Source organism: Cavia porcellus, unplaced genomic scaffold (genome assembly GCF_034190915.1).
Source record: "Cavia porcellus strain 051 isolate PalLab524CR breed Dunkin Hartley unplaced genomic scaffold, mCavPor4.1 scaffold_16, whole genome shotgun sequence".
NCBI classification, from domain to species: Eukaryota; Metazoa; Chordata; class Mammalia; order Rodentia; family Caviidae; genus Cavia; species Cavia porcellus.
This window is the reverse complement of record NW_026947499.1, coordinates 14,019,609-14,043,462: the sequence shown is the minus strand read 5'-3', so window position 1 is coordinate 14,043,462 and position 23,854 is coordinate 14,019,609. Positions and strand designations below refer to the sequence as shown.

General features: G+C 56.7%; 1 protein-coding gene across 2 annotated transcripts in view; it reads left to right on the top strand.

Moving 5' to 3' along the window:
• Positions 1–22,211, top strand: part of Tesc (tescalcin) — a 35,655-nt gene extending 13,444 nt beyond the window's left edge. Inside the window, exons 2-8 of one of the 2 annotated variants that reach the window (XM_063225718.1) lie at positions 4,676–4,745; positions 12,698–12,778; positions 14,840–14,979; positions 16,145–16,206; positions 16,311–16,418; positions 19,812–19,859; positions 21,951–22,211. In XM_063225718.1, coding sequence (XP_063081788.1) covers positions 4,676–4,745; positions 12,698–12,778; positions 14,840–14,979; positions 16,145–16,206; positions 16,311–16,418; positions 19,812–19,859; positions 21,951–22,028 — 587 coding nt within the window. In that variant the 3' untranslated portion in view covers positions 22,029–22,211. The remainder of the gene's footprint in view (positions 1–4,675; positions 4,746–12,697; positions 12,779–14,839; positions 14,980–16,144; positions 16,207–16,310; positions 16,419–19,811; positions 19,860–21,950) is intronic. The other variant, XM_063225719.1, reaches the window with a different exon arrangement.
• Positions 22,212–23,854: the final 1,643 nt, after the last annotated feature.

Here is a 23,854-nt window from a genome sequence, read left to right as displayed (position 1 = left end):
GGTCTCACTAGGTTGCTGAATTGCCTGCTGTGCTGGGATTTGGGATCCTCCTGCCATAGCCACCTTGAGTGCTGGGGTTACAGACGGGAGGGCCACCACGCCTGGTGTCACCGAGACACTTGTGTCCCTTTTTGAACTAAGCCCTTGAGAGCCTGTTCGTATTCATGCTGGACAGCTGTATTTTTTGTGGACGCTGCCAGTGGCCTCCCTCCCCCGGCCCCGCTGAGCCTGCCAGCTACACAGGAGATTGGGCCCTGCCCTTAGGGGATGTCTGAAACCCCAGGGAAGCTCTGAGCCACGCAGACCTGCAGTGCACAGCCGAGGCAGGGCTTCCTGCCCGCCCCGCCCACAGCATCTGGAACGTGGGAGAGCCTGGAGGGGCCAGGGCTGAGGGGACCTGCAAACACTGCACCCCAGATTTCCTGGTGGGGACCACAGATGTGGGTCAGGTGCTTCTTGGCTGACCCTGGGGTCTTAGGTCCTACTAGGGAAGGCGGGAGCCGCTCACTGGGGTTGGCAGGGCTTGGTTGGCCTTAGGTTTTGGGTTGGTTTTTGTGTTTTGTTCCCCTAGGGCTGGAGCCCAGGCTCTGGAGCCCTTGTGCACAGCAGGGTCACTGGGGGTACTGAAAGTCAAGGGGCTGGAGAAACCTCTCTCCAGTTTCCAGAGCGAAGGCGGCTCCCCTGAGCCAGAGGCTGAGCCCTTGGCTGTGAGAATTTGGGTGTCAAAAAGAGGGGACCTGGAGGAAAGCTGTCTTGCTGGTCCTCAGGGTTAGATCACACAGTTCAGGGGGTGGCTGTGAGTGTCTGCCGCCTATAGGAACCCTGGGTGCAGTCAGCTGGAAACTTTTCATTGGTTGAACCAGGCATGGTGGGGCACATCTGTACTTCCAGCAATCAGGAGGCTGAGACAGGAGGATCTCCACAAGTCTGTCACCAGCCTGGGCTACATAGTGAGTTTAACTCCTTCCTGGACTAAACAGTGAGATCCTGTCTCTGCCCTCCACCGCTCAAATAAAACATAAGCCTGGTCTGTAATGATCTGTCCACCTCCCCCTACCAGTGTATTCTCATCTCTAGAAATGGGGTAGCGGGTCACACCCACCGGGGAGGATTGATGAGGGGGCTGTGTGGGCCAAGGTTTAGCAATGGCAGAACCCGGGGCACAGGTAATGTCTGTTCTCCAGATGATGTTGTGCAACTTGTTTATTTATTATTTCTGAGTCATAGCCTTACTGAGTTGCCTTGGCTGGCCTTGAACTCGTGATTCTCCTGCCTCAGCCTCCGGTAGCTGAGATGACAGGTGTGAGCCACTGGGCCTGGCTTTAAATGGCTTTATCGACACACATTTCACCCACATGGGATTCATGCGTTTAAAAAGCAAACAGTAGTTTTGAGTATAATCAAAAGATTGTTCCATCAACAACAGAATCTAATTTTAGAACCCCCTCCCCCGCACCCAGCAGAGCGTGCCCTGTTCCCTCCCACAGCCCCAGGCACCCAGCAGCTCTTTGTCTCCCTGCAGGCCAGCGCCTGGACATTTCCTGCCAACAGGGGCCCATCTGCGTGGTGTTTGTGCCTGGCCTGGCTCATCCATGATCACGTTTGACAGTGGTTGCTTAGGTGCAGGTGTTTGGGGGCAATTTCTGATCGTTTCTCATCGCATTAGTGTTTTTTAAATCGTGGGTCAGGGCCAGAGACTTCCTGTGATCGCACAAAGAGAAGCAGCAAGGGGTGGCCGGAAAGAAAAGCAGACCCAGGACAGAAGCAGGCGTGGCGGCACAGGCGGCACCTCCTGCCCTGGGAGGCTGAGCGAGGAGGGTGCGTGCTGAGCTTGGCCTGTGGCTCACCGTGAAGGCCCTGGTTCAGTGCCCAGCGCTGCAAAGAAAACAAAATAAAGCAAAACAAAACAAAGCTCACATGCATGCAAATTTTTCTTTTAGACTCACTGAGTTCAGTGGATGCAGCTCCTTCTGCGTTAGTAGCTGTGAGGCAGTTTCTGACCCCTTGAGCCCCTTTTGCTCCTCTGTCCAACGGGAAGAGCAGAGTGTGCCCTGCCGAGAGGGCGCCGTAGCCGCCTGGGTGCTTGTGCATGCGCCTGGCCGTGGATGACAGCTTCCTTAATAACGATAGATTTTGAGATTCCTCAGCTGACCCTTATGGCTGAAAAATGTTACCCAACCAGTATGTCCACATTCAAAGAGAAAAACTGGAAATTAGAGATGAATCAACAGGTAAATGAATCCAGGTGCCGCATGCTTGCTTTCCCAGCTATTCAGACGGCTGAGGCAGGAGGACCCCCAGCCGGGGCCAGCCTGGCCTGTCCCACGGTGAAGGGAGCAGAGCTCGGGGTGCAGCTTAGCCGTGTAGCGTTTACCCAGCAGGTGTGTCTGGGGCGCAGTCTCCAGCGCTGGGAGGAAAAAGGTAAAAAAACAGTCTCTAATCCTGATACTTAGATGAGAGTTAATTGCTGCTCTTCAGAGAAAATAAGCATGATTGTGAAATCACTGTATACATTCAGAGTATTTATATATTTTCCCCCAACATAGCATCAAGCTGCCTATGTGGCGAGCTGTTTTCAGACGTTATATTTGGACTCTGCTTCCGAGTCAAACCCATAATTGTCACTTTTTGGGTTTTGAGTCACAGTCTCACTCTTTGCCAGGCTGGGCTTGAACCCCTTGGGGCGCAAGCCATCCTCCTGCCTCAGCCTGCAGGGCAGCTGGCATTTCAGGTGCCACCGCACCTTGCTCCCAACTGTCACTTACACAGGCAGCAGCTTCTTAATAAAACTTGGCTACATATATTATTATAAAGCATTTGACCCCTGTGCTTTGGGTGGCCGCTTAGCTTGAGTAGAATGTTAAGCTGTTACAGGTTGAGCGTCCCTAATACGAAAATTCGAAATGTTCCAAAATCTGAAACTTTTGACTGGGTTCAGTGTAGACTGACTTTGTTTCAGGCATAAATGAAGAGTGTTGAATCAAGCTACTTTGAATTTGTGTATCGTGTTTCTGTTTGGATCCTGTTCCCAAGATAGTTCCTTTATGTAGATGCAAATATTCCAAGATTTACGCTTCGGATCCCAAGCATTTTAGAGAAGGATTCTCAACTTGCAAAGGAGTGCAAAGGAAATCATGTCTGTGGATTCTTTTTGACATCTTCTGAGTTCCTTGTTTTCAGGATAAGTTCCCACCAGGAGGCACACCAGAGTTTTAAGGAGGTTTTCTAATGGTGCTCTAGGGCACGGCAGGAGAGTCCATCACTTCTAAGTGTACAATTCGATGAATTTTCCAAGAACACACCGGTGTCACCTGTGCCCAGCCGGGAAATACGGCACCCCAAGCTCCCCAATGGCTGCCCAGTGGCTTCACAGGACAGCCACTGTCCTGACTTGTAATGTGTGAATTTTTGCCAGGTTTGACCTTTATATAGATGAAACCATTCATGTCTGGCCTCTCTTTTTGTCATAGTTGTTGTTACTTTTCGTTGCTGTGTACTTTTCCAAGGTCTGACTACATCACCTTAGCACATTAACTGTTCTGCCTCTGCGGAGTGTGAGGGCAGGTTCCAGTCCCAAGTGGTTCCTAGCCTCCGTGGGTGAACGTGGCACACATTTCTGTGAGGGACCTACTGGAGTGGGACTGCAGAATTGTTGAGCAGGCCAGTGACCCGACCGGGGGGCCTATGACGTGAAGGGCCGCGTTTTCCTTCAGAATGGTAGACACTGCCCCTGCTGGGTGCCAGCCTTTCCACGCGTCAGCGTCTGCATGCGCCGCACAGGGATGCAGCCCCCTGCCAGGCTGTCGTGAGGAGGATGAGCTAATACGTGGAGTCGTGCCCGGCCCGGCTTGGCAGCCTTCATGTTTCCCAGCAAACGTCAGCTGCTAGGGATGCTTTCGAATCCTGAGCTGTGGATTCTCGAAGAGATCACAGCATGAGCCACGGCCCAAAGAAAAGGCAGGCAGGAAGGTGACCAGTTGGCCTAGAAATCTGCTGCTTCCCAGCAGGAGGAGATGAGGCTGCAGGGGTGGGATTCTGAGGGGGTGGAGGAGCTGGCAGCCCCCAGAACACTTGCTGCTTTGAAAAGCTTTCCCTGAGCTGGGCAGGGCTGGAGCCCCCCTCGCCCCCACCTGCTCGCCCCCTCTCCACTGCCGTTTTCAGATGATAAACCAAGGTGGCAGTATCTCTCCTCCCTATGGGTGAAGGGAGAAATGAGACGCGATGCCACGCGTTTCTTCAGAGGAGCCCACACACGTGGAATCCAGACAGTAACATCCCCCAGGAAGAGACCCAGCGAGAGTGAAAGTGACCACAGCTCCACGGCCAGAGCCCGAGTGTCGGGGCACTCGGCCCTTCCCTTTCTCGGCCAGGACCCCAGCCATTTCCCACACAGCCTTCTCCCCTCCTCACGCATCCCGGCCTCGTCCCAAACCACTGCAGTGGGCTACGGGAGGACGGCGTGGGACTGGCCTGGGTCCTCCCTCCTGGACCAGGCACTGTTGTGGGTGACAGTGGTGCCGAGGGGATGGCGTCCACAGTGGGACGGAGAGCCCTTGGCTTCCTCGTCCAGCGCTCAGGCTCGCAATGGCTAGGCGAGGAGGGCAGGATCGCATCTGCAGGGCCCAGCGTCCAGCGGTCAGTGACGAGTTTCCTGTTTCTTCTTTCCCGTTCCCAGTCTCGTCGGACCAGATCGAGCAGCTGCACCGAAGGTTCAAGCAGCTGAGTGGAGACCAGCCTACCATCCGGTAAGAGGGCGGCCGGGATGGGCCCTCCCTGGCTCTCTTGTGGAGCTCTTTTTCTGAACACCGTGTCGCTCTGGAAGCGTCCCTGCATTGCCCGCAGTTTCTTGGCTCTTTGGATTCCTTCTAAGACACGATGTTCCCCAGTAGGAGGGAACAAGCCACATCTGTTTCTGCTGGGATCGGGAAAAGGGAGTGGGAGCCGAGGGGAGAAAGGGGGTGGGTTGGGGAGCCAGCAGGCCCCCCAGCCTTCCTGGCCTTCCCTGCCTTCCCTGCGGTTGGCAGCCTGGACTCCAGCCTGGAACCCCATGTGGACCCTGAGCACCTGTGCTAGGGGCAGTGTGCTGGCTGCTGGCTGTGGTGCAGCCCAGTTCAGGGGCACCCGTGTTGCCCTAGCCACCAACCTCCCCCCCTTTAAAGGCTAGGTTTATAGGTAGCATCTAAGTTTACCCTTGTGTGGAAGTTTACCTGTGTCAGGGAAGAGCCAGCCCCTACTTAGAAGCAGTTAGCGAGGTGGATTGTAATGGAGCGGGGCAGGCTGCTTGGAGCAGAAATGTAGCCAGTGGAGTATGCTAGGCCAAGAGAACAGATTCTCCTGTAAACTTTCCAACAGACGCAACGTCCTAGAATACGCAGGGTCTCAAGGTGCTGGGCATTGAAACTTGGAAACAAAGCTTTTCCCGGCCCAGGCAGGCTTCCTCTTCCTCAGTAAGCAGACTTTCGTTTCACCCGCCTTTTATGGCAAGGGGCAAGTGGTCAGCCACTTTCGCTTGTCTAACAAAGGCATGTTGTTAATCCAGTGCACCCTAGTCTTGGAGCATCCGTTTCAAGAGCTCAGATTCTGATGGGTTTAAGGCTCTTGTGGCCTCTGGTCTCAATTTATCCAACCAGGACCCACACCTTTAATACCATGCAGCTCATCCACTAAGCCCAGTGGAGGACGGAGAAGGACCTGAGCTGCCTTTACCTGGCTTCCCATTGGTTCTGATGGGGTCCTGTGTCTGAATCTGAGCCAATCACCATGGCTGGGGGCCAGAAATGCAAATTGGCTTTTTACTTTAAGCCAGAAGGGTGTGGGGCCAGGAAGCAGATCTACCCTTGGCTGGAAGGGATTTGGGTTCAAATTCCACCTGCATTTAATTCTTCAGATGTGAGAGATGCAGAGGCTAACCCCCAGCCTTTAAGAACAAACCTGTATTTGAATCCATTAGTTGTGTGGTTTTGTTTCTCTGAGCCTGGGTTCTTGTGTGTAAAGTGAGCTTGACCCTTGTGATCTGGTTGAGGAGCATGAGTGAGCAGATGCATGCAGGATGGCCTGGCTTTGGGCACATGGGCTGGGGCCTTCACCCCACCTGCAAGAGCTAAGTTTTGGGGGGCTGAGTGTGTGGGAAGCAGGCCTGCATATTTGTAATAGGATATGTTAGGGATATACCCCAAGTCTAAACATGAAATTTGTGTGTTCCACATACATCTGAGTGCCTAGGTGAACTTTATTTTATATAACAAAAAACAGATATTTTATTATATTTCAATAGCTGCCTGAAGGGCCGGGAATATAGCTCAGCTGCATAGCACCCGCCTGTCAGGTGCGAGGCCGTGAGTTCGATCTCCGGTACCAAGAAAGCAAAAGGGAAATAAATAGCTGCAGGAAGCAGAGTTACGTAGCGTAGAGTTTTTCACCCCTGTTGTCACATCAGGTCTGGCTGGATTTTGGATTTGGGGTTTTTGGATGAAGGATGCTGAGCCTGAAACACTGCTCTCAGGGATTTAGGAGCCCCGCTAAAGACCACAGCTGGGGTTGGCACCGGCACCTGCCTGCAGGTGGAGGCCACTAGCTTTTGAGCTTGTTTCAGGCGACACACAGCGGGAACGTGTCTCTTCGGTCCTCGAGCTCCACAGGAAGCCATGGTAGGAACGCCTGCTCCTCCCACGTGACGAGTGGAGACCTAAGGCCCAGAGGGGCTGTGTGCAGTCTCAGAGTCACACAGCTTGGAAGTGGAGGAGCCGGGACTTGAACCAGGGGCTGAGCTTCTTGTAAGGAAGCCGTGGCATCACCTAGGCGTCTGCTCAGTCTCCCGGCTCCGTTCAGTGGTGTCTGTGGGATGTGTTCCTGATTCCTGTTCCCGCAGCACTGATCCCCGAGCCCCGGCAGCGGTGAGATTCGTGTCAGCTGCACACAGCAATGGCCTGCACCTGCCTGCAGGAAGGCGACTGACCACAGTGTCCCATGCAGATGGGCCTGGGCTGCTGTCCAGGAGGCCCTGGGCTGCGGCCCCTGCTAGGCAGGGAACGGTTCATTTCCTTGGGGTTTAGAGGAACTTTGTGAAAACCAGCCAGGTTGGGGGTTCACCCCATCAGAAAGGCTGCTGGGCTTCTGGACCCCATCCCAGTGCTGGGGCAGGGGATGCACCAGTGTGTCCTCTTCTCAGCATAGGTGCCCCTGAAGCTTAGTAGGAGCTCACGGGGCTTTGGGTTTCCTCACAGCAGAAGACTCCTTAAACGTAATCACTCAGGCCTGTGGGGATTTCGGGTATGCCAGTAAGGTTTGCAAACTACTTAGGAGCTGACAGAGAAGTGCAGGTGGGGACAGCCCAGTGTGTGCGAGGCCCTGGGTTCAGTCCCTACCACTTCAAAAACGGGGTAGGAGTTTCTAAGTTCTCAACTTGAATAAATAGAAGATAGCTTCTGGTATTTCTACACCGCGGAGTACTACTCTGCTATAAAAAGGATAAGTTTGAGTCCTTTGTAGGAAAATGAATGTACCTCGAGACCGTAACACGGGAAACTAACCAGACACACAGGCTTAAATATGACATGGTCTCTATTTTTATGAGAAACCCAAGTATAAATAATTTAAAGAGCAAATAAAAAGCTGATGACTGGAAACAGAAAGCAGACCTTTTCCAGATGGGAAGGGGACTTACGGGTGGTGGGGGAGGGAAGAGAGAAATGGGGGAGTTGAAAAGGAGTAAGCTTGGGGGCTGGGGATTTAGCTCAGCGGCATAAGTGCCTGCCTTGCAAAGCAGGCGGTCGTGAGTTCGATCCCTGGTACCAATAAAAAGGGAAAAGACAAAAAAAAAGAAAAGGAGTAAGCTCGACAGCTCCGCGAAGTGAATGCACTAATAATGAAAAACCGCCCCTCCCGGGCTGTAATTTAACCCAGTAGTTTTTTTAGCTGTGTTTGGTGTAAGACCCTTCTTTCCAAAACTTGTCTCGGGACATCTGGGCGCCTTCACAGCCCCACTTCCAGACCCCACTTTTGTGTGGGTTCTTTACAAGGCCTGGGATCGGAGTATTCTAAACATCGTGTCTGTTCCCAAATCGTCCATGCTTCGGGAGGCCCTTCAGACCCGAACTCAAGTGAGTCCTGCGAGCTCACCTGTGTGTGTTTCCCCGAGCCCCCGCCCCACGCGGAGCTCCCCGCCCCTCCCGGAAGCGTCCCGGGAGGAGAGGCCCTGACAAGGGGAAGAAACGCAGAAGTGGCTTCCCGCGCGTTTTCCTCCTCTGCGTGGCCTCTGAGCTGTGGCGTCTCCGCAGCTGGGACTTCCTCATTGTCGAATGGTGAGCTTACAGACACGCAGAGCAGACTCTCCGGAACGTGCCAAGTGCAGAGACCAGGGCCCTGAGCCCGCCTGCTAGACAGCAGCTCTCAAAAGATTCTTAGACTCAGGAGACCTTCAGACGTGGAGAGATCCCGGGATGAGTGCAACCGCGAACATGCGTGGGCGGCAGCTGACCGAGTTCATGGTTGGACTCCATCAGAGCACGCAGCCACACGTCCTCCTGGGCCGGACAGGGCCCCTGCTAAACATGCTGTCCCCAGGACCCTTGGGGCTGTCCTTGCTGGGAGCAGCCCCTTCCCTGCTCGTCCCCTGACAGTTGGAGGAGGTGTGGACAGGAACCTGACCTCCAGGAACTGAGTGCTAGCAGGCGCCTGGCCAGGCTTTCCCAAATGGTCAGAGAGGCTCACTCTTCCATCCCCGTTTTGCAGGTGAAGAAACTGAGGCTGGAGAGGTTAAGATCACAAGGCAGGGCAGGGTTCAAACACAACTGCCACCATAGCCAGGTTGTCCGGACTGGCCTTCAATGTGGTAATCTTCCTGCCTCAGCTTCCTGAGTAGTGGGAATTACAGGTGTGGGCCATCATGCGTGCCTGACACGTGACCCTTGGCCTTTACCCTGCCTGCCCAGGACCTGCTGCTCAGGGTTTCCACTGTGAAGCCGGAGGCCCCGAGGCTTCCGTCAAAGCCACAGCCAGGATGTTGCACATTTGCTTGAAAAGAAAAACCTGCAGTGGCTTGTAAATGTGCCCTGAAAAGGAAGCGGGCTGGGAAGGTGTTGAGGGTGGTTGGGGTGCTCTCGTCTGTGTAGGTGGGAGGTTAAGGCAGAGGCGAGAGAGGGCAGGAAGCAGCTTCCCTGTCTGCGGCCGGCTCCGGAGATGCTGTCTGGTTGGGCAGCCAGGCCTGGTGCAGACTTGAGGGAGCTCAGGGCTCGGGGTGAGAAGAGGGGCGCCCCACCTCCTGCCGCCTGGGGCTCCGTTCCGCTGGTAGCGGCCGGCCAAGGGCTGTACTGGGACTGCAGCTCATGGGCCACCAGGGGAGACTTCTGGAGGGACTGATGCTGAGGCAGAAGAGAGAAGAGGGGCGGGGTGGAGGGACAGAGGGTGCTCGGGGCAGAGCTCCGACAGCCCAAGTGGTGGGAGGGGGACCCCAGGGTCACGGAACACCAGTCCCCGTGTGGCTGTCGGCTCCCAGTTGGTGCTGGACCAGACTTGACACCAGTCTCCACGCCCACCCGACCCTGGCTCCGTGCAGCCTCCGGTCCTCAAGGCTGTCACACTGACTGTGTCCCCGAGCAGGCCCCTGGTGCCCCTGGCAGATATGTACCCCCAGAAGCAGCAGCTGGCCTGCAGTCACCCTCGGGGTCCCCTCCCTCTGGTCCACCTGCAAACCCTGCTCTTCCTCCCTTCAGGACTCGGGGGCCCCCTTGTCCCACTGAGCCCCAGCCTCACCCTACCAAACCGCCACTGTTGCCTGCTTTGGTCGCCCCAGCCGCCCTTTCTGCTCCTTCCTCATTTGAGCACTTGCTGGGACAGACACAGACCAGACAGCTTCACTGCCACAGGGCCTCAGTTTCCCCAGTGGGAGAAACAGTGGGTGCTAAGCAGTGAGTGGGGAGGAAGGACGGTGGCCTCCCCGTGGGGCCCCGGCCCAGCGGAGTGCAGGACGCTGGGCACCACCTCGCTGCTGGCCTAGCACGGCCCAGCCAGCAGAGCGCTCAGCAGCGGAGCTGCCTCAAAGGCCCCGGAAGCCAGGCCACACGGGTGCTAAGGAAGGGGCCACCCGCCCAGGGTTTGTTCCACTCCTTCCCTTGTGGCCAGGGGCTGGTCCTGCCCTCTCCCTGGACTCCATGGGGCCTCTGGGCTGGGAGCTAGGTGGGAGCAGCTGCTCTGTGCAGAGCAGAGCCGCCTTGCGCTTTTTCAAGTCAGCACCCGAACCCCAGAGAGGAAGCGCGGGGAGGAAGGGCTTGGTAGCCAAGCCGTGTGGCCCTCGATTAGTCACTTGGCCTCTCTGGGCCAAGCGTGACATCACCTGTAGATGGGGTTGTTACGGCTGCCCCTGGGGGGTGGGTGGGTGGGTGTGACGAACAGGGTGAGCACACTTAGGGGACATTTTAACCCCCCCCCCCAGGGCCTCTGGGTGTGGTGGTGTGCTCCAGGAGGCTGGGCAGGAGGAGTATAAATCCAAGCCCAGCATCGGCAACTTCACGACCCTCTCTCTAAATGAAACATTCAAAAAGGGAAGGTCTGGGTTCCTTTCCCAGTAGCCACCCCAGCAAACAAAACACTTAAACTTCCCTCGTGGCGTGGCAGGTGCGCATCCCTAGAGCCCTGGCAGGCTGACCCCTGGCCCAACAGTCCCTGAGGGGGTGTCGCTGGGCCGCTGGTCACTTGGAGTGACTCCAGCTTCTGCCCATGGGTTCCCACCCAGCTGGCCTAGCCTGGCTCCAGCTTTTTCTCCTTGTTGGAAAGGGGGCTGGCTGGTGTCAGGGTGTCCCTGAGGACCGGGGAGTGAGACCTCAGCTGTCCTTGGGCGGGGGCTTCTGCACTGCACCCTGAGTTCCCCACGTTAACATGGGTACAAACATCTGCCTTCCATGGCGGTGGTCGCTGTGTCAGTGGGCAACACTCGTGGACCAGTGTGTGGCAGGTTAGCTGCTGTCCTGGTCTCTTCCTTTGTCACTGGGACAAAACACCAGGTGCCAGCTCACTTGTGTGGTGCAGGCGAGCGTACACTGCTGTCTGTAAAGCATAGTCTTGGTTTTCCAGGGCCCCCGCTGTCCTCAAGTGTGACCTGACCAGTCCAGCTGAGCGCCCTGGTCTCTCTGTGCCTCTTCTCATGGTCTCTGCACGTGGGGCAGCTCTGCCTCCGAGGTTGGCTGTGTGTGCAGACCGAAGGAACATTCCCAGGCCTGCCCGGTGTCCCCAGCCCCAGGCCCTTTGCTGCCTGTCCTGGTCACCACGCAGGGTTGGTTAACCATTACCCAAGCCTGGCTGCGGCTTCCCATGGCACCTCGAGCTCCCCAGGGCCATGCAGCCGTGGTGCCGGGGGTTGGAAGCTTTATGGAGCAGAACGTGCCCTTCAAAGTCACGGTTGGCTTTAGGACAGCTGGAGATGTGCCTGTTGTCCCTCTGCACCCCTCCCAGGCTTTTCCTTTTCTCTGGGGTCACTCGTTTGGGTGGTTCCTTGGGAATGGCATCTTAAGGTTATGTAGCCTCTGTGGCTGGCTCTTTTACTAGCACGATGGTCTTGGGGTTTGTCTGTGTGATAGCAGGCACCGGGGTTTCATTCCTGTGGGTTCTGTTGTTCTGTATTTTTGGAGATAGCTTCTTGCTGTTAGCCAGGCTGGTCTTGAATCTCTGGTTCTTGCTGTGTTAGCTTGAATCTCTGGGCTAAAGAGATCCTCTTGCCTCAGCCACCCAAGTAGCTGAGACTACATACAGGTGCTTGCCACCATCCCCAGCATGTATGCTTTTATGGCCAAATAATTTCCATGACTTCCTATGGCCTCGTAACATCCCATCACCCGGGCAACTGTCCTGACTCTGCCTCCTTCCTTGCAGCTGGGCTCATGGGAACCTAAAAGAGCACTGGGCACTGACGCTGGCTCCTTGGTTTGGCCTGGTGCCACCAGGCAGATGAGCCCGAGGGAAGGACAGGAAGCTGCTGGAGAGGAGAGAGCAGGAGGGGCCTGGGCGGGGCTGCCTGCTGTGCCCCTTGGGCCTCAGTCTCCTGCCCCACCCGTGCCCAGCCCCCGACAGCAGTCTTCTGCCTTCTGCGCTCTGGCGTGGCCTGGTCTGGACATTTCATTTAGGGGACTCTTCCACTGTGACCTTTGTGACTGGCTTCTGCCACTTAGTGTCGTGGCTTCAGGGTTCCTCCAGTTTGTAGCAGGGCCAATACTTCATTCTTTTTCAGGGCTGAATCATATTCCACTACATGAACTGACCTTGTTAGTTGGCAGGTGTCTGGGCTGTTCCTGCTCCACCCTGCTGTGAGGGATGTCACTTTGAGTTCAAGGACAAGCAGGGTGTGACCGGGTTACAGGATGACTCTGGTTTGGCTCTTGAGGCCCCTCCAGACTGCTGTGCAGAGCTTGAAGCCGAGATTGCTGGTTGGTGCCCAGAGTAGTCTGAGGACTGGTCCCTTGGGCGCAGATCCATGAGTCTGGGTTGTCCGCTCTGTCTCGAGGGTCCTCCAGGGCTGGAGCCCCCAGGTGCTGCCTATCCCTGCCGGGCTGCAGGTGGGAGGAGGGCCCGGGTGAACACCGGGGTGCCAGCTCCATCTTGGGCTGCTCTCGGGAACTGTGAGGGATAAGAGCGCAGTTTGACCCTGGGTGGAGACGCTGCCTGACACGCACTCTCTTTCTTCTTTTCCTGGTCCCTCCTTGACACCCAGCAAAGAGAACTTCAGCAACGTCCCTGACCTGGAGCTCAACCCAATCCGTTCCAAAATTGTCCGTGCCTTCTTCGACAACAGGTGGGCTCTCTCCCGGGCCAGCCCCAGGGCAGGCCAGCTTGTCCTCAGCAGCTTCCCATGGCACCATGTGCTCAATGCAGCCCTGCAAGCAGATGCAGACCCCAGGACCATTGGGTTCAAGGCCAGACCATTCTGGATTCACAACTGGGTGACTTTGGGCAGCAACTCAGCCTGAGTGTCTGTATCAGTTAGCTCTGGCTGTGTAATAAGTGACCCCAATTTCATTGGTTTTTCTTTTGTTTTATGTTTTTGAGGGACAGGGTGCTGGGGATGGAACCAGGTCTCACACATGTTAAGTAAATGTCCTACTACTGAGCTATACCCCAGAGCCGTGCTTAGTATTTATTATCTCGTCGTTGCTGTGGGCCTGGAGCCCGGGTGCACTTAGCATGGTGCCTCCTGAGAACTTAGCCACGACATGTGCTGGGCTGCCGTCTCACTGCTGCCAACGTCATTCTCGTGGCTGGTGGCATCTCTACGCAGGGACCTGGTTTCCTCTGGGGTGAGACCTGATGAAGGGGTGGGAAGGGGCCCCTGATGTCAGAGACACCCCTGATTCTGCTGTGTCTGTATGAGAAGCGAGATGTTAGACCACTGAACACTGGGAGAGGGGACATCTTGGGTACCAGGAGGCCAGGGTTACCGGGGCCATCTTTCCTCATCTGGAAGATGTGGGTTTCCAGGGGTGCTGGGGTGAGGCTGCCGCCACCACCCCCTGGCTCTGGAGGAGCAGGCAAGGGCTTGCTCCCTGAGGCCAGGTCAGAATGAAGGAGCCCAGGGACCCGGAGGGAGACTCGGGCCCTCAGAGGCCTGGGGACCAGCCAGCGTGGGTGTACGCCGCCCCCCACCTTCCCTGTGTGTCCATGGCCACAGTCACTGACAAGCAGGGTAAGCGGACAGAGGAAGCAAAGGGATGTAGGTGTGTCACGCCCACAGGGCTGGGGACTCCCTGCCAGGCCTGAATCCTGCAGCACTGGTTCTGCCAGGCCTTGGACCTCGGGCAAGATGGGAAACCCCAAACCTCACTTGGGCTCTGATTGTTGCTGGCGGGGAGGTTTGGATTACTCCAAAAGATGCAGAGGTCTCTCCACACCATCTGAGGACAGTGACCAGGAGCCAAATTGGCAGAGCAGGGAGTCGGGATGGTCCCACTTGCACAGGCCGCACTTGGAAAGGCCCTGAGGTACTCAGGAAATGGGTGGCAGAGAAGAACCTGGAGCTCAGAGGCCAGGCATGGTGACATGTGGGGCAGGACCTTGCCACAGAGCATCTGCAGCCCGAGTGAGGTCCCCTTAACCAAGAAAGAGCCACAGGGCACTGATGGACTTTAAGTGGGGTGAGCCAGGCTTAGCATCTGTGGAGATCCCTCTGGCTGCCTGTGAGCTATAGGGGTAGGCATGGGGATGGAAGCTGGCAAGGGGCATCTTGAAACCCCCTCAGACTGGGTTGGGATTGCTGGGTAGCAGCTCAAAGTGGGATGATGTACATTCTGAACCCCTGGGAGAAGCAGGAGGCCAGGATGCTGGAGGTGCGATAGAGACCCACAGTCTTCACAGCAAGTCGTCACTGGATTGCAGGTGGGCATCACTGGGCCGGGCTTTATTCTGATGAACATTGTTTTCAACCATTTCAAATCCTAGCACTTTGGAAGGCTGAGGCAGGACAATCATAAGTTCAAGCCCAGTGAGAGCAACTTAGACCACGTCTCAAAATTAAAAATGAAAAAAATAGGTGGCAGGCCTTGGATGGGAGCTTTCAGATTCTTGAGTTAAAGGTTCAGGAGATGGGCCTTCGGTGAGTTATTGGATTGCTCAGTGCCTCAGTTTCTCCACATATGAGTGCCTGTATCTGCACTGTATCTCCCCATATGTCTCGCTATCCCAGCCCTCAACAGCAGGGGTGGGTGGGGCTTCGCACTCTTGTCCCCCCACAAGCAGGTGCCTGGACCCGAGCCCTGTGCCCGGGTGTGCTCAGCGGAGCCGAGTCCTCGAGAGCCGCACTTGTGAAAGGACACGGCCCGGGTTTCAGCTGCTGAGCAGCGTCCCCTCGCTGCTCTCCCAGGAATCTGCGCAAGGGGCCCAGTGGCCTGGCCGACGAGATAGACTTCGAGGACTTCCTGACCATCATGTCCTACTTCCGACCCATCGACACCACTCTGGGCGAGGAGCAGGTGGAGCAGTCTCGGAAGGAGAAGCTGAGATGTGCGTGCCTGCGCCCTCGGGAGCGTGCTGGGCAGGGCGGGGAACTGGGGGTGTCCCCTCCTAGGTTGCTCCTTGCCAGCCTCATTGTGCACAGCCCAGCAGTGTGTGACCTTCTGAGACTGCAGGGTGGGTCACAGGGTGATGTGGTCCCTGGGTTTCAGTTGGCCCCACAGTTCAACAGTGTGTGACTCGAACCTGGACATGGGCTGTGGCCTGTGGTGTGGAGGCCGCACCCACACAGGGCCCCTTGAGCTGGCCTGGTGTTCTCTAAAGCAGTGTCGTGGGCCAGCCTCAGGTCCCTCAGGAGCTGCTGCCGTTCCCGGGCTCCAGAGTGCGATCAGTTAGTTGGTCATTGTCCTGGTTGGCCAGCCACACGGCCCAGCAGTCTCTTTTTTCCCCTGTGACTTTCCCATGACTCGCGATGTTCCTGTCTATACGGCCCAGCCCTGGTCTCACGGTCAGGGAAACATCCACACAGGGCCCAGACCATCTTTAGCTCTGGAATGCGTACATGGGCCTGGTGGGAACTGCAGGCGGGTGTCTGGGCCTCCCGAGTCCTCCTGACCCAGCCAGCACCCTGCGATCCCGTTTCCCTGTGATCTGAGGGGCAGGCGGCAGCCAAGGACCCTGAAGCCCTGTGATGCCGCCCCTGTCCGGTGGCCATGAGCAGGCAGCTTGTGTGGAGCTGGAGGAATGCAGGCGGGGACAAGGCGGTGACAGAGGGGAAAGGGTTGGTGACGCACCCCTTCCTTCTCGTGGGCCCTCCCACAGCCCAGGCCCAGGATGTGGGCAGTTGGCCTGGGACCAGTGTTCACAGATAACAGAGCCCGTTCGCTTTGCTGTCCTTATCATTGGCATTCAGAGTTGCAGGAGATGCCAGGGCCCAGGGCCCAGGCCCCAGCCCCCAGCCCCGTGGGAGACCAATACAGGCCCAGAGAACACGTTGAGTCACTTGCCCGAGACCTAGATCACCCGGCAGGAAGTGGTCAGTTGGCCCCTTGGTTGCATCCTTGTCCCCTAAGATTTGGCAGCCAGGTTTCCTCCTCAGGGTCAGTACTCATTGGTCATGGGTTTCAGAGTGGGGAAGCTGGGGGCAGGGACCCAGCTCCACTCCGTGCAGCTCTGGGCCTCGCCCAGCTGAGGCTCGGTCTCTTGCTGTCCCTAGTTCTGTTCCACATGTATGACTCGGACAGCGACGGCCGCATCACCCTGGAAGAATATCGAAATGTAAAGTATGCTCCTGCGCCCCACCCCGGGCTCCGGGCACCTCCCCTGCCCTCCCACCTTGCCAGGGGCGCAAGGTCACCGTATGTCTCTGCCCCACCTGGCAGGTGGTGGAGGAACTGCTCTCTGGAAACCCCCACATCGAGAAGGAGTCTGCACGCTCCATTGCTGATGGGGCCATGATGGAGGCAGCAAGTGTGTGCGTGGGGCAGATGGTGAGCGCCCCCCAGGGCCGGGAGGGGAGGGCAGGGAGCTCGAGAACTCCCAGTTTGGAGATCCCTTCCGAGTCAGGTCGCCCCAGGCCTCAGTAGGTAGGCGGAGCTGCACAGGCCTGGCTTGGGGCGGAGCTCAGAACCCTCCCAGCTTTTGCTGCCCCAGGAGACCATAGGTTCCAACCTGTGGAGAGTAGAGTCAGGCTTTGGGGTTTGGGAGGTCTCAGTGTGGCCTCAGTTCCCCAGTGAGGGGGGCACAGGGCCAAGTCTGAGCGGTAGACAGGACAGGTCACCTGGATCCATCGTTTTCTTGACAAATGAAATGAGGGACTTGGGATCTGTGGCCTTCAGGCCGGGCTCCCCGGCCTCTCGTTGGCAGAGGGGGCTGCTTGGCTGGGCTGAGACGGGCTGCTGTGCAGACAAGGCAGAAGGGGGTCTCAGCCTGTGTAGCTCACGTGAGTGCTGTCTTACACATTCTTAGCCATGTTTTGTTGGTGGGGAAACTCAGGCTTAGAGAGCACAAGGAATTCTTCAGGGCTTGTCATCTTTCCTGTGCCGGGTGGACCCCTCTGCAGGACCAGCTGTGGCCCACCGGCCACTGAGGACAGCCCAGTGGGGAGGTGCCCCCTGGACAGACACAGTTCCCACTCAGGTTCTCCCCTGCGCCTCGTGGTGAGTGGCTGTGAGTCAGGCATGGCCAGTGGGAGGCCATGCGGTTTGTGCCCAGGCCTGTCACTGCCCCAGGGGGCCTTAGCAGCTGCCTGTGGTTTTATCTGTCTGCTGCTTGGCCCTGGAGGAAGGCCTTTGGCTCTGGCGTAAGCACCCCACTCACCAGATTATCTGTTTTGGGAAAGCAGGGAAGGATTCGTGACCACAGTGGAGAGTGAGCAGGGATCCCCTGCCGGGATGTGGGGCCAAATTCTCATTTGATTTAATTACATTCCCCTTTAAATTGCTCCCTGTCCCCCTCCAGTTGCAGTTGTGACAGTTTTCTTAATTTGAGTTAGTAAAATTGTTGGCAGCTGGCACCTGCTGCTCTGCATCCGACCTGAGCAGCCTCAGCTGCCTGGGTATCCTGGGTATCCTGGGTATCCTGGGTATCCTGGGCATCCTGGGCCTGGCCTCCCGGCTCTGAGTATGGGGGCTCTCAGTCCCAGCAGGGCAAGGCTGGGCGACAGACACCCCACAGGTCTCTTTCGCACACTCTGTGTTTAATTATGTCCTGGTGTAAACCACAGGCCAAGCTGAGGGTACAAGTGGCTGCGGCCACTCAATATCTGGTCCCTGAGGACATTTGACATTTCTCATCCTGCCTCGCCAAAGACAGATGTTCCGAAGTCCTGCTTTAATGGACCTCCACTGCTGGTTATGGACAGGGTGTGGCCTCTGCTTTCTAGTATTTTCTCTAAAGGTGATGCTTTGTGGCTGGCAGCCAGCCTGGGCACTTTCCACGCTAAGCCCTCCATGTGGGCGCTCACTCTCCACCTGGGTCTCTGGGGAGCAAGGCCTGGTCTGTCCTTAACTCCCCTCTGCCAGCTTGGTTGCCCTGAAGAGCAGTGGTCACTTTTTTTTCCTGAGTCCCTGAAAGGAAAGAACAGGGATCCCCACCTCCTATACCCTACGCCAGGACACGGCTGGCCCACGCCAGAGAACTGGAGGTTCTTATAAAACATTTTAAATAATGCAGAAGCCCCAAAGGGTACAAAATCCTCCTCAGCAGAAGCTGTCAAGGGCTTGGTCAGGGCTGTTTTCGCCAGCAGGATGAGGAGCCTGACCTTGATATCAGTCACCTGTACTGTGGGAGCGAGGACAGTTCCTCAGGGTGGGTGGCATGGTCTGCGTTCAGTGTTGTCACCCTGCTGGCTGCAGTGCACAGTTGGTGCCAACTATCACATTCTAGGACTCGTGCAGATTTCAGTGGGTTACAAAGGGACTGAGACCCTCCCCGCCTTTGCCCTGACCACACCAGGCCTCTTCTGCAGGGAACCATGGTGGAGGAGGGAGGGGCTTTCCCTACAGATGCCCATATGCGGCACATGACTGTGTGTGTGTGTGTGCTCGCACGTGCACATGTGTGCAGTCTGGGGGTGGGATCCGAGGTCTTGTGTGCGCTAGGCAAGTGCTGTCCCACTGAACTGCATCCCAGCTCTTTTATGCTGAGACAGGTCCTGCTAAGTTGCCCCAACTGCCCTGAAACTCACAGTTATCCTGACTCAGTTTTCTGAGCAGCAGGGATCACTGGTGTGCGCATCTGTGCCAAGCTTGACCTATTTGTTTTGTTTTTCAACTTTTAATTTGTGGTGCTGGGTAGGACCAGGGCCTCATGCATGCTAAGCACGTGCCCTACCCTTTTTATTGTGGGGCAGAACTAAATTGCCGGGGCGGGCCTTGAACGCTCATGATCCTGCTTCGGCCTCCTGAGTAGCAGGAAGACAGCTGTGCACCACTGCGCCTGGCTTGATTTTCACTTTGGTTTTGGTTTATGGTGCTGAGATTGTGCATTCTAGGCACGAGCGCTCCCATCGAGGTGCACCCCAGCACCCCCTTTGATTTACTTGAACACACCCGACACCTGTTGTGCTGAGGGCTCCACTCTCCCTCGGGCCCCTGTGCGGTGCTGAACACACGGCACCTGCAGTCACTCTTCCACGTTGGGCTTCCAGTCTCTCCCCACTGTGCACCAGGAGAGCTCCCCTTCTTAGTGGCCATGGTGACTCAGAGAGTGAACAACCCAGATTCATCCACCAGCCCACTGGTGATGGGCACCTGGGCCATGGGGCGGGCATCCCATCAGGAGGGTGCTTCTGGGAGCTTTTACAGGTACGGCTTAGCCAGAGGCTAACAGTACCTGCAAAGGGACGGGAGCCCCTACATCACCCTGTGCTCAGACAGGAGACCGCCACTACTGGCGTTCCCTGAGGTGGGAGGCCCTGGGGCCAAGCAGGGCCACCTCACTGCGTCTAGATGTTGTGGTGACTCACAGCATGAGGGTGGGCACAGAAGCCAGCCCTGTGATCCTTGGCCCCTGGCCCCAGTGACCTGTGAGCATTCATTAGCCTTGAATAGTTCTTATCAATGGGGGACCCAGCGGTGACAGGCACCGTCTCTGGGTGGCCAGGATTTGGGGGTGTGTAGGGAAGGGGGGTCTGAGCCTCAGTGCCCTTGTTTCCCCATAAGACCCTCCCTGGGCGTCTTTGGCCCTAGCAGGCAAGCCCCTCCTCAAGCAGGGTGTTCGGGTCCAGGGTGATCGGCCCTGGCCGATGGGTGGCCTGATGTGCCCCCCTCTTTAGTGACTAAACAGCCCCAGCTAGGTGTGCTGGGTGTGGGGAGGGAGGTGGTGGTCATGCAGGAGCCGAGGAGACCGGCTGTTCATGCTGTGCCCTGTGCTCTCTCCAGGAGCCGGATCAGGTGTACGAGGGCATCACCTTCGAGGACTTCCTGAAGGTGGGTGCCGGGAGGAGATGGAGGACCTGGGTGTGAGGGTTCTGGGGTTCCTTAGCACCCCATGGAGCCTGCAGCTTCTGTGTACATACCAGGGTGACCAGCAGGATATTCTTACTATGAAGTCCTTAAAGCAATGTAAACTGCTTTCACTTATTTTTATCAATACGGCAGTATTTGCACACACAGCATCTTCAGCAGTATACAGGGTGGAGACTGAAAAGTCCCTTGTCCCCTGGGGGTCCTACCAGGAACAGGAGCTTCCTGTGCTTGGACACACTTCATTCCGCAGGCGCGCAGGTGGGGAATGCTTAGCCAGGCTTCCTGGTTGTGTCGGAATGTCATTTTTCAGCAGCCGCCCACACACCCGCTCTCCAGCCCACACCTGCTGTCAGGGGTGTCAGGTCTCTAGCCGGCCTTTGGAGTACAGACGTGCTCAGGGCTGGGAATCAGGTCCAGCTCTGGAAAGTCAGGATGTCGGCAGGTGGGGAGGAGGCCCTGAACATTCCCCAGGACAGCGTCTCCATGGCTGTGTGGGGAACCGGGAGGAGGAGGAGGTTGTAGCAGGACCCCCAAGCTCCACCAGGGACTGGGCCAGGAGTGGAGCTGGGCCTGAGGGAGGTCCCCCAAGGAGCCAGAGCCAGAGGGCGACCTCCAAGCCTGCACCTTGGACTTGGTGGTCGCCTGCGGACATGTGGGCCCACAGCAGGGCAGGTGGTGTAGACCCAGCTATGAAGGGAAGCCCAGAAGGGGACAGCTGGGCAAGAGGTCACATTAGCCTTGTTCCATGCAGATGGGAAGGCCAGGCTGTGCTGTGCGAAGGGTCACTGGCTGGTGCTCTCCCAGGAAGGTGACGCCTGAGCAAGACAGCAGGGTCAGAGGCCAGTGGGCAGGGAGGGCAGAGGGGAGGCCCTGCTTTGGGCCATGACATAAGATGAAGTTCCTGTGCTCAGGAGGCAGCTACTTTTCCCTGGAGGCAACTCAGGCCCATCCTTGTACCCATGGCCTCCTCCTCCATGACAAGCCAGCCCCTCCTCTGGGCCCTGGTCCCTTCCAGTGCCCTTAGTAGCTGCGTTGCCTGCCACTCAGTACTCAGTGGAAGCCACCCTGGTGTCCAGGCACTTCTCCCTGAGGCCATCTCATCACCCCACAAAGGTTGGTGCTGCTCAGCTGGAACCAGCTTTTTCTCTGTGACCCCTACAAAACCCGGGGCAGGGGCAGGAGGCTGAGCAGCACCCAGGGGACTAGCCAGTGATGGTGGCAAGGCCACCCTGTCTCAGGATACCCAGGGGACTCTGTCCAAGTGCCTAGCCTGCGGCTGTCCCTGGAGATGCAGAGTGACAGCTTGAGAGCGTGAAGTGCTTACTTGCGTCTCCCCATCTGTGGCTCCCATCCTGGGCTCCACGTTGCCAAGGAGACAGCACAGTCCTGGGAGCAATGGTGCTTTGTGCACCCTTAGCCTAGATGTCTCTTAGGGCCGGGATGGACTGAACAGCAGCACCAGGTAGGCGGCCATGGACTGGATTCTTGGGTACAGATGACCATTCCAGGGCTAGCTTGTCTAGAACACAGGTGATCTCTTATCCTAGGAGGTATCATGAATGAACTGTTCCAGTTCACAGTGGTGACCTAATGAAGCCTCACACTGGCAGAGCCCTAACCAGCTTACAGGCTGCCTTGGTGGGCGCATGAGATGCCATCTGGGCATCCCGTGGTCCCCATACCGTGCTGATGAAAGGGGCCTTCGTGGGGGTGATAGAATCTGCATGAAAATCAGAGCCTGTGATGGTGGATGAGACTGAAAGAACCTGAGCAAAGAGCTCGGATTTGGGACTTAATCATAACTTGCTGTGACAGTCTCAGGAAGAATCCAAATGTCAGAGCCAAATTCATCAGCAGAAAGACAGATGGGAGTTTTACTTCCTCACTTAGCTCATCCTCTCGAAACACAGCCCCCTGGTTTTCACCTGCTTGCAGCGGCTCAGCCGGTGGCAGAGGAGGCCTGTGGGCGGGTGGGGAGAGGGCTGAGGACTGGGCCCGGGCAGGCGGCTGGTGGGAGTGGGGACACCCGTAAAGCTCCTCCGTCTGTTCCAGATCTGGCAGGGGATTGATATCGAGACCAAGATGCACGTCCGCTTCCTCAACATGGAAACCATTGCCCTTTGCCACTGACTCAGTCACCTCCTTGAAAAGTGGCCTTTGTCAGGGGCAGCGTCCATGTGGCCTGGAGTGGCCAAGGCCTTTTGCTGCAGCCTTGTAAATAATCAGTGCTCTTTTGTTCATCTCATGTCCTGCTAGGTATGGTATGTGGGACTTTGCTGTTTTTATTTCTGATAATAAAAGTTTGGTAAAGAACATGGCTCCTGTCAGTTCCTTGCATCCACTACAATGGCCTGGACATCAAGTGCGGCCGCGCCAGATCATTTTCCAGGGCCAGTTTCCATTTGTTTTTCGTGGGCACAGTGCTTGCTGTTTGCCCAGTGTGAGCCCTCCTGCCTTTTTCACCTGGAGGGGCTGGGTCTTGGGCGGTGGGGCTCCCTTGAGGTCAATAGCCAGCCCTCACACAGATGGCACCCGTTCGTGTTAGTTGGTGGGCTGGCTGGTGGGCCACAGTGGGGAGATCTGTGGCACCTGACAATGTGGTTTCATGTAACCCTAAGACTCTGGCCCCTGCAGCAGGGAGGAGGCTGTCACCTTCTGACTCAAGCTTGGCTGTGGAGCAGGGTCATGAGTGGTTATCTCAGGTGACAGTACCCTCCCACCCCCGCAAAGGTCCCTGCCTCCTGGCTCAGAGCGTGTCCCCTCAGTGCACAGCTCGTTCTGTTCTCATGGTGGGTGACTGCACTCTCCATGAGCCTTCCAGAAGGCTCTCTTGGTAAACCGCCACTTGCTCTTACTTGTATGCTGGAGTTTCTCTAACATTGACTGTGCTCATACTTGCTCCGTCCTGACCTTGAGGTTCACAGAAGGGCGGTGTTGTGTCCCCACTGCACCCTATAGCTGTTCTCTCCTATCCACAAGGTGGCTCCTAAGACCTTTGGAGCCTGGGCCCACAGACAGATTTGTGTGTATGCGTCTTTAGGGCCATTTCTCATAAATGGTAAAGCAGATGTCTGCACATTCTTCACGAGAGAAAGGAACCCAGGACATCTTTGCTTTCCTGTCACCCTCAGTGTGACCCTGTTTTAGTTAGGGTTGTTCTTGGGTGCAATTCATCAGTTTAGCCACCCTCACATCATTTTAGGGCCCACTGGCTCATGCTTGACCACAGAATGAAGGGAACTGTGCCTTGGTGTGGAGGTCTGGGGAGCTTCCTCTGGGGCTTTCATGGGTCCCCTAGCTGCCCGACTACAGGTAGCTGTCACAGCTATGCTGTATGAAGCGTGCCCCTCTGCAGGTTCCTTCCATGGTCCTGCCTCGGGCAAGGTGCCTGGGTGACTGTGGGTGGAGCATGAACATGTGTGGTCCTACTGAGGTGTCAGAAAAATCATGACTTCCTGCATACCAGGGGGTTCACAGGGTGTGGAGGAGGCAGAGCTAGCTGTAGCTAGGATTTAAGAGATCAAAGCCCAGGTCAAGATGAGGGCCACAAGAGAACTGCCTGGTGTTGCTGGAAGCAGGGTGGGAGTGGAGTTTGGGGAACGCTCATTGTTTGGTGAATGGCTCAGTAAGCACCTGGGGTTTTCAGTGTCTTGGGTCCCCAGGAATGCTGGGCAGTGGGTGAGCCGTCACTTCCACTCCCTCATGAGCAGTGCAGCTTAGTCCCTCAGGCTTCTGCTTGTACCCTTGTGGCACTGGCTGGCTGGCAGGGACAGACTCCCACAGACTTTGATAAACCAGGCAGCTTGCTGGGAAGCTCCCTCTAGGACCCCTGCCACCCAGCATCTTGGCTTCCTGGATGCCAGCTGGAAAGGCTTCAGGTTCTTGTGACAGCATGGTGGGGATGTATCATCTCAGCGCCCACACAGGTGGCCCGGGAGGCACCACCTGGCCTCCCA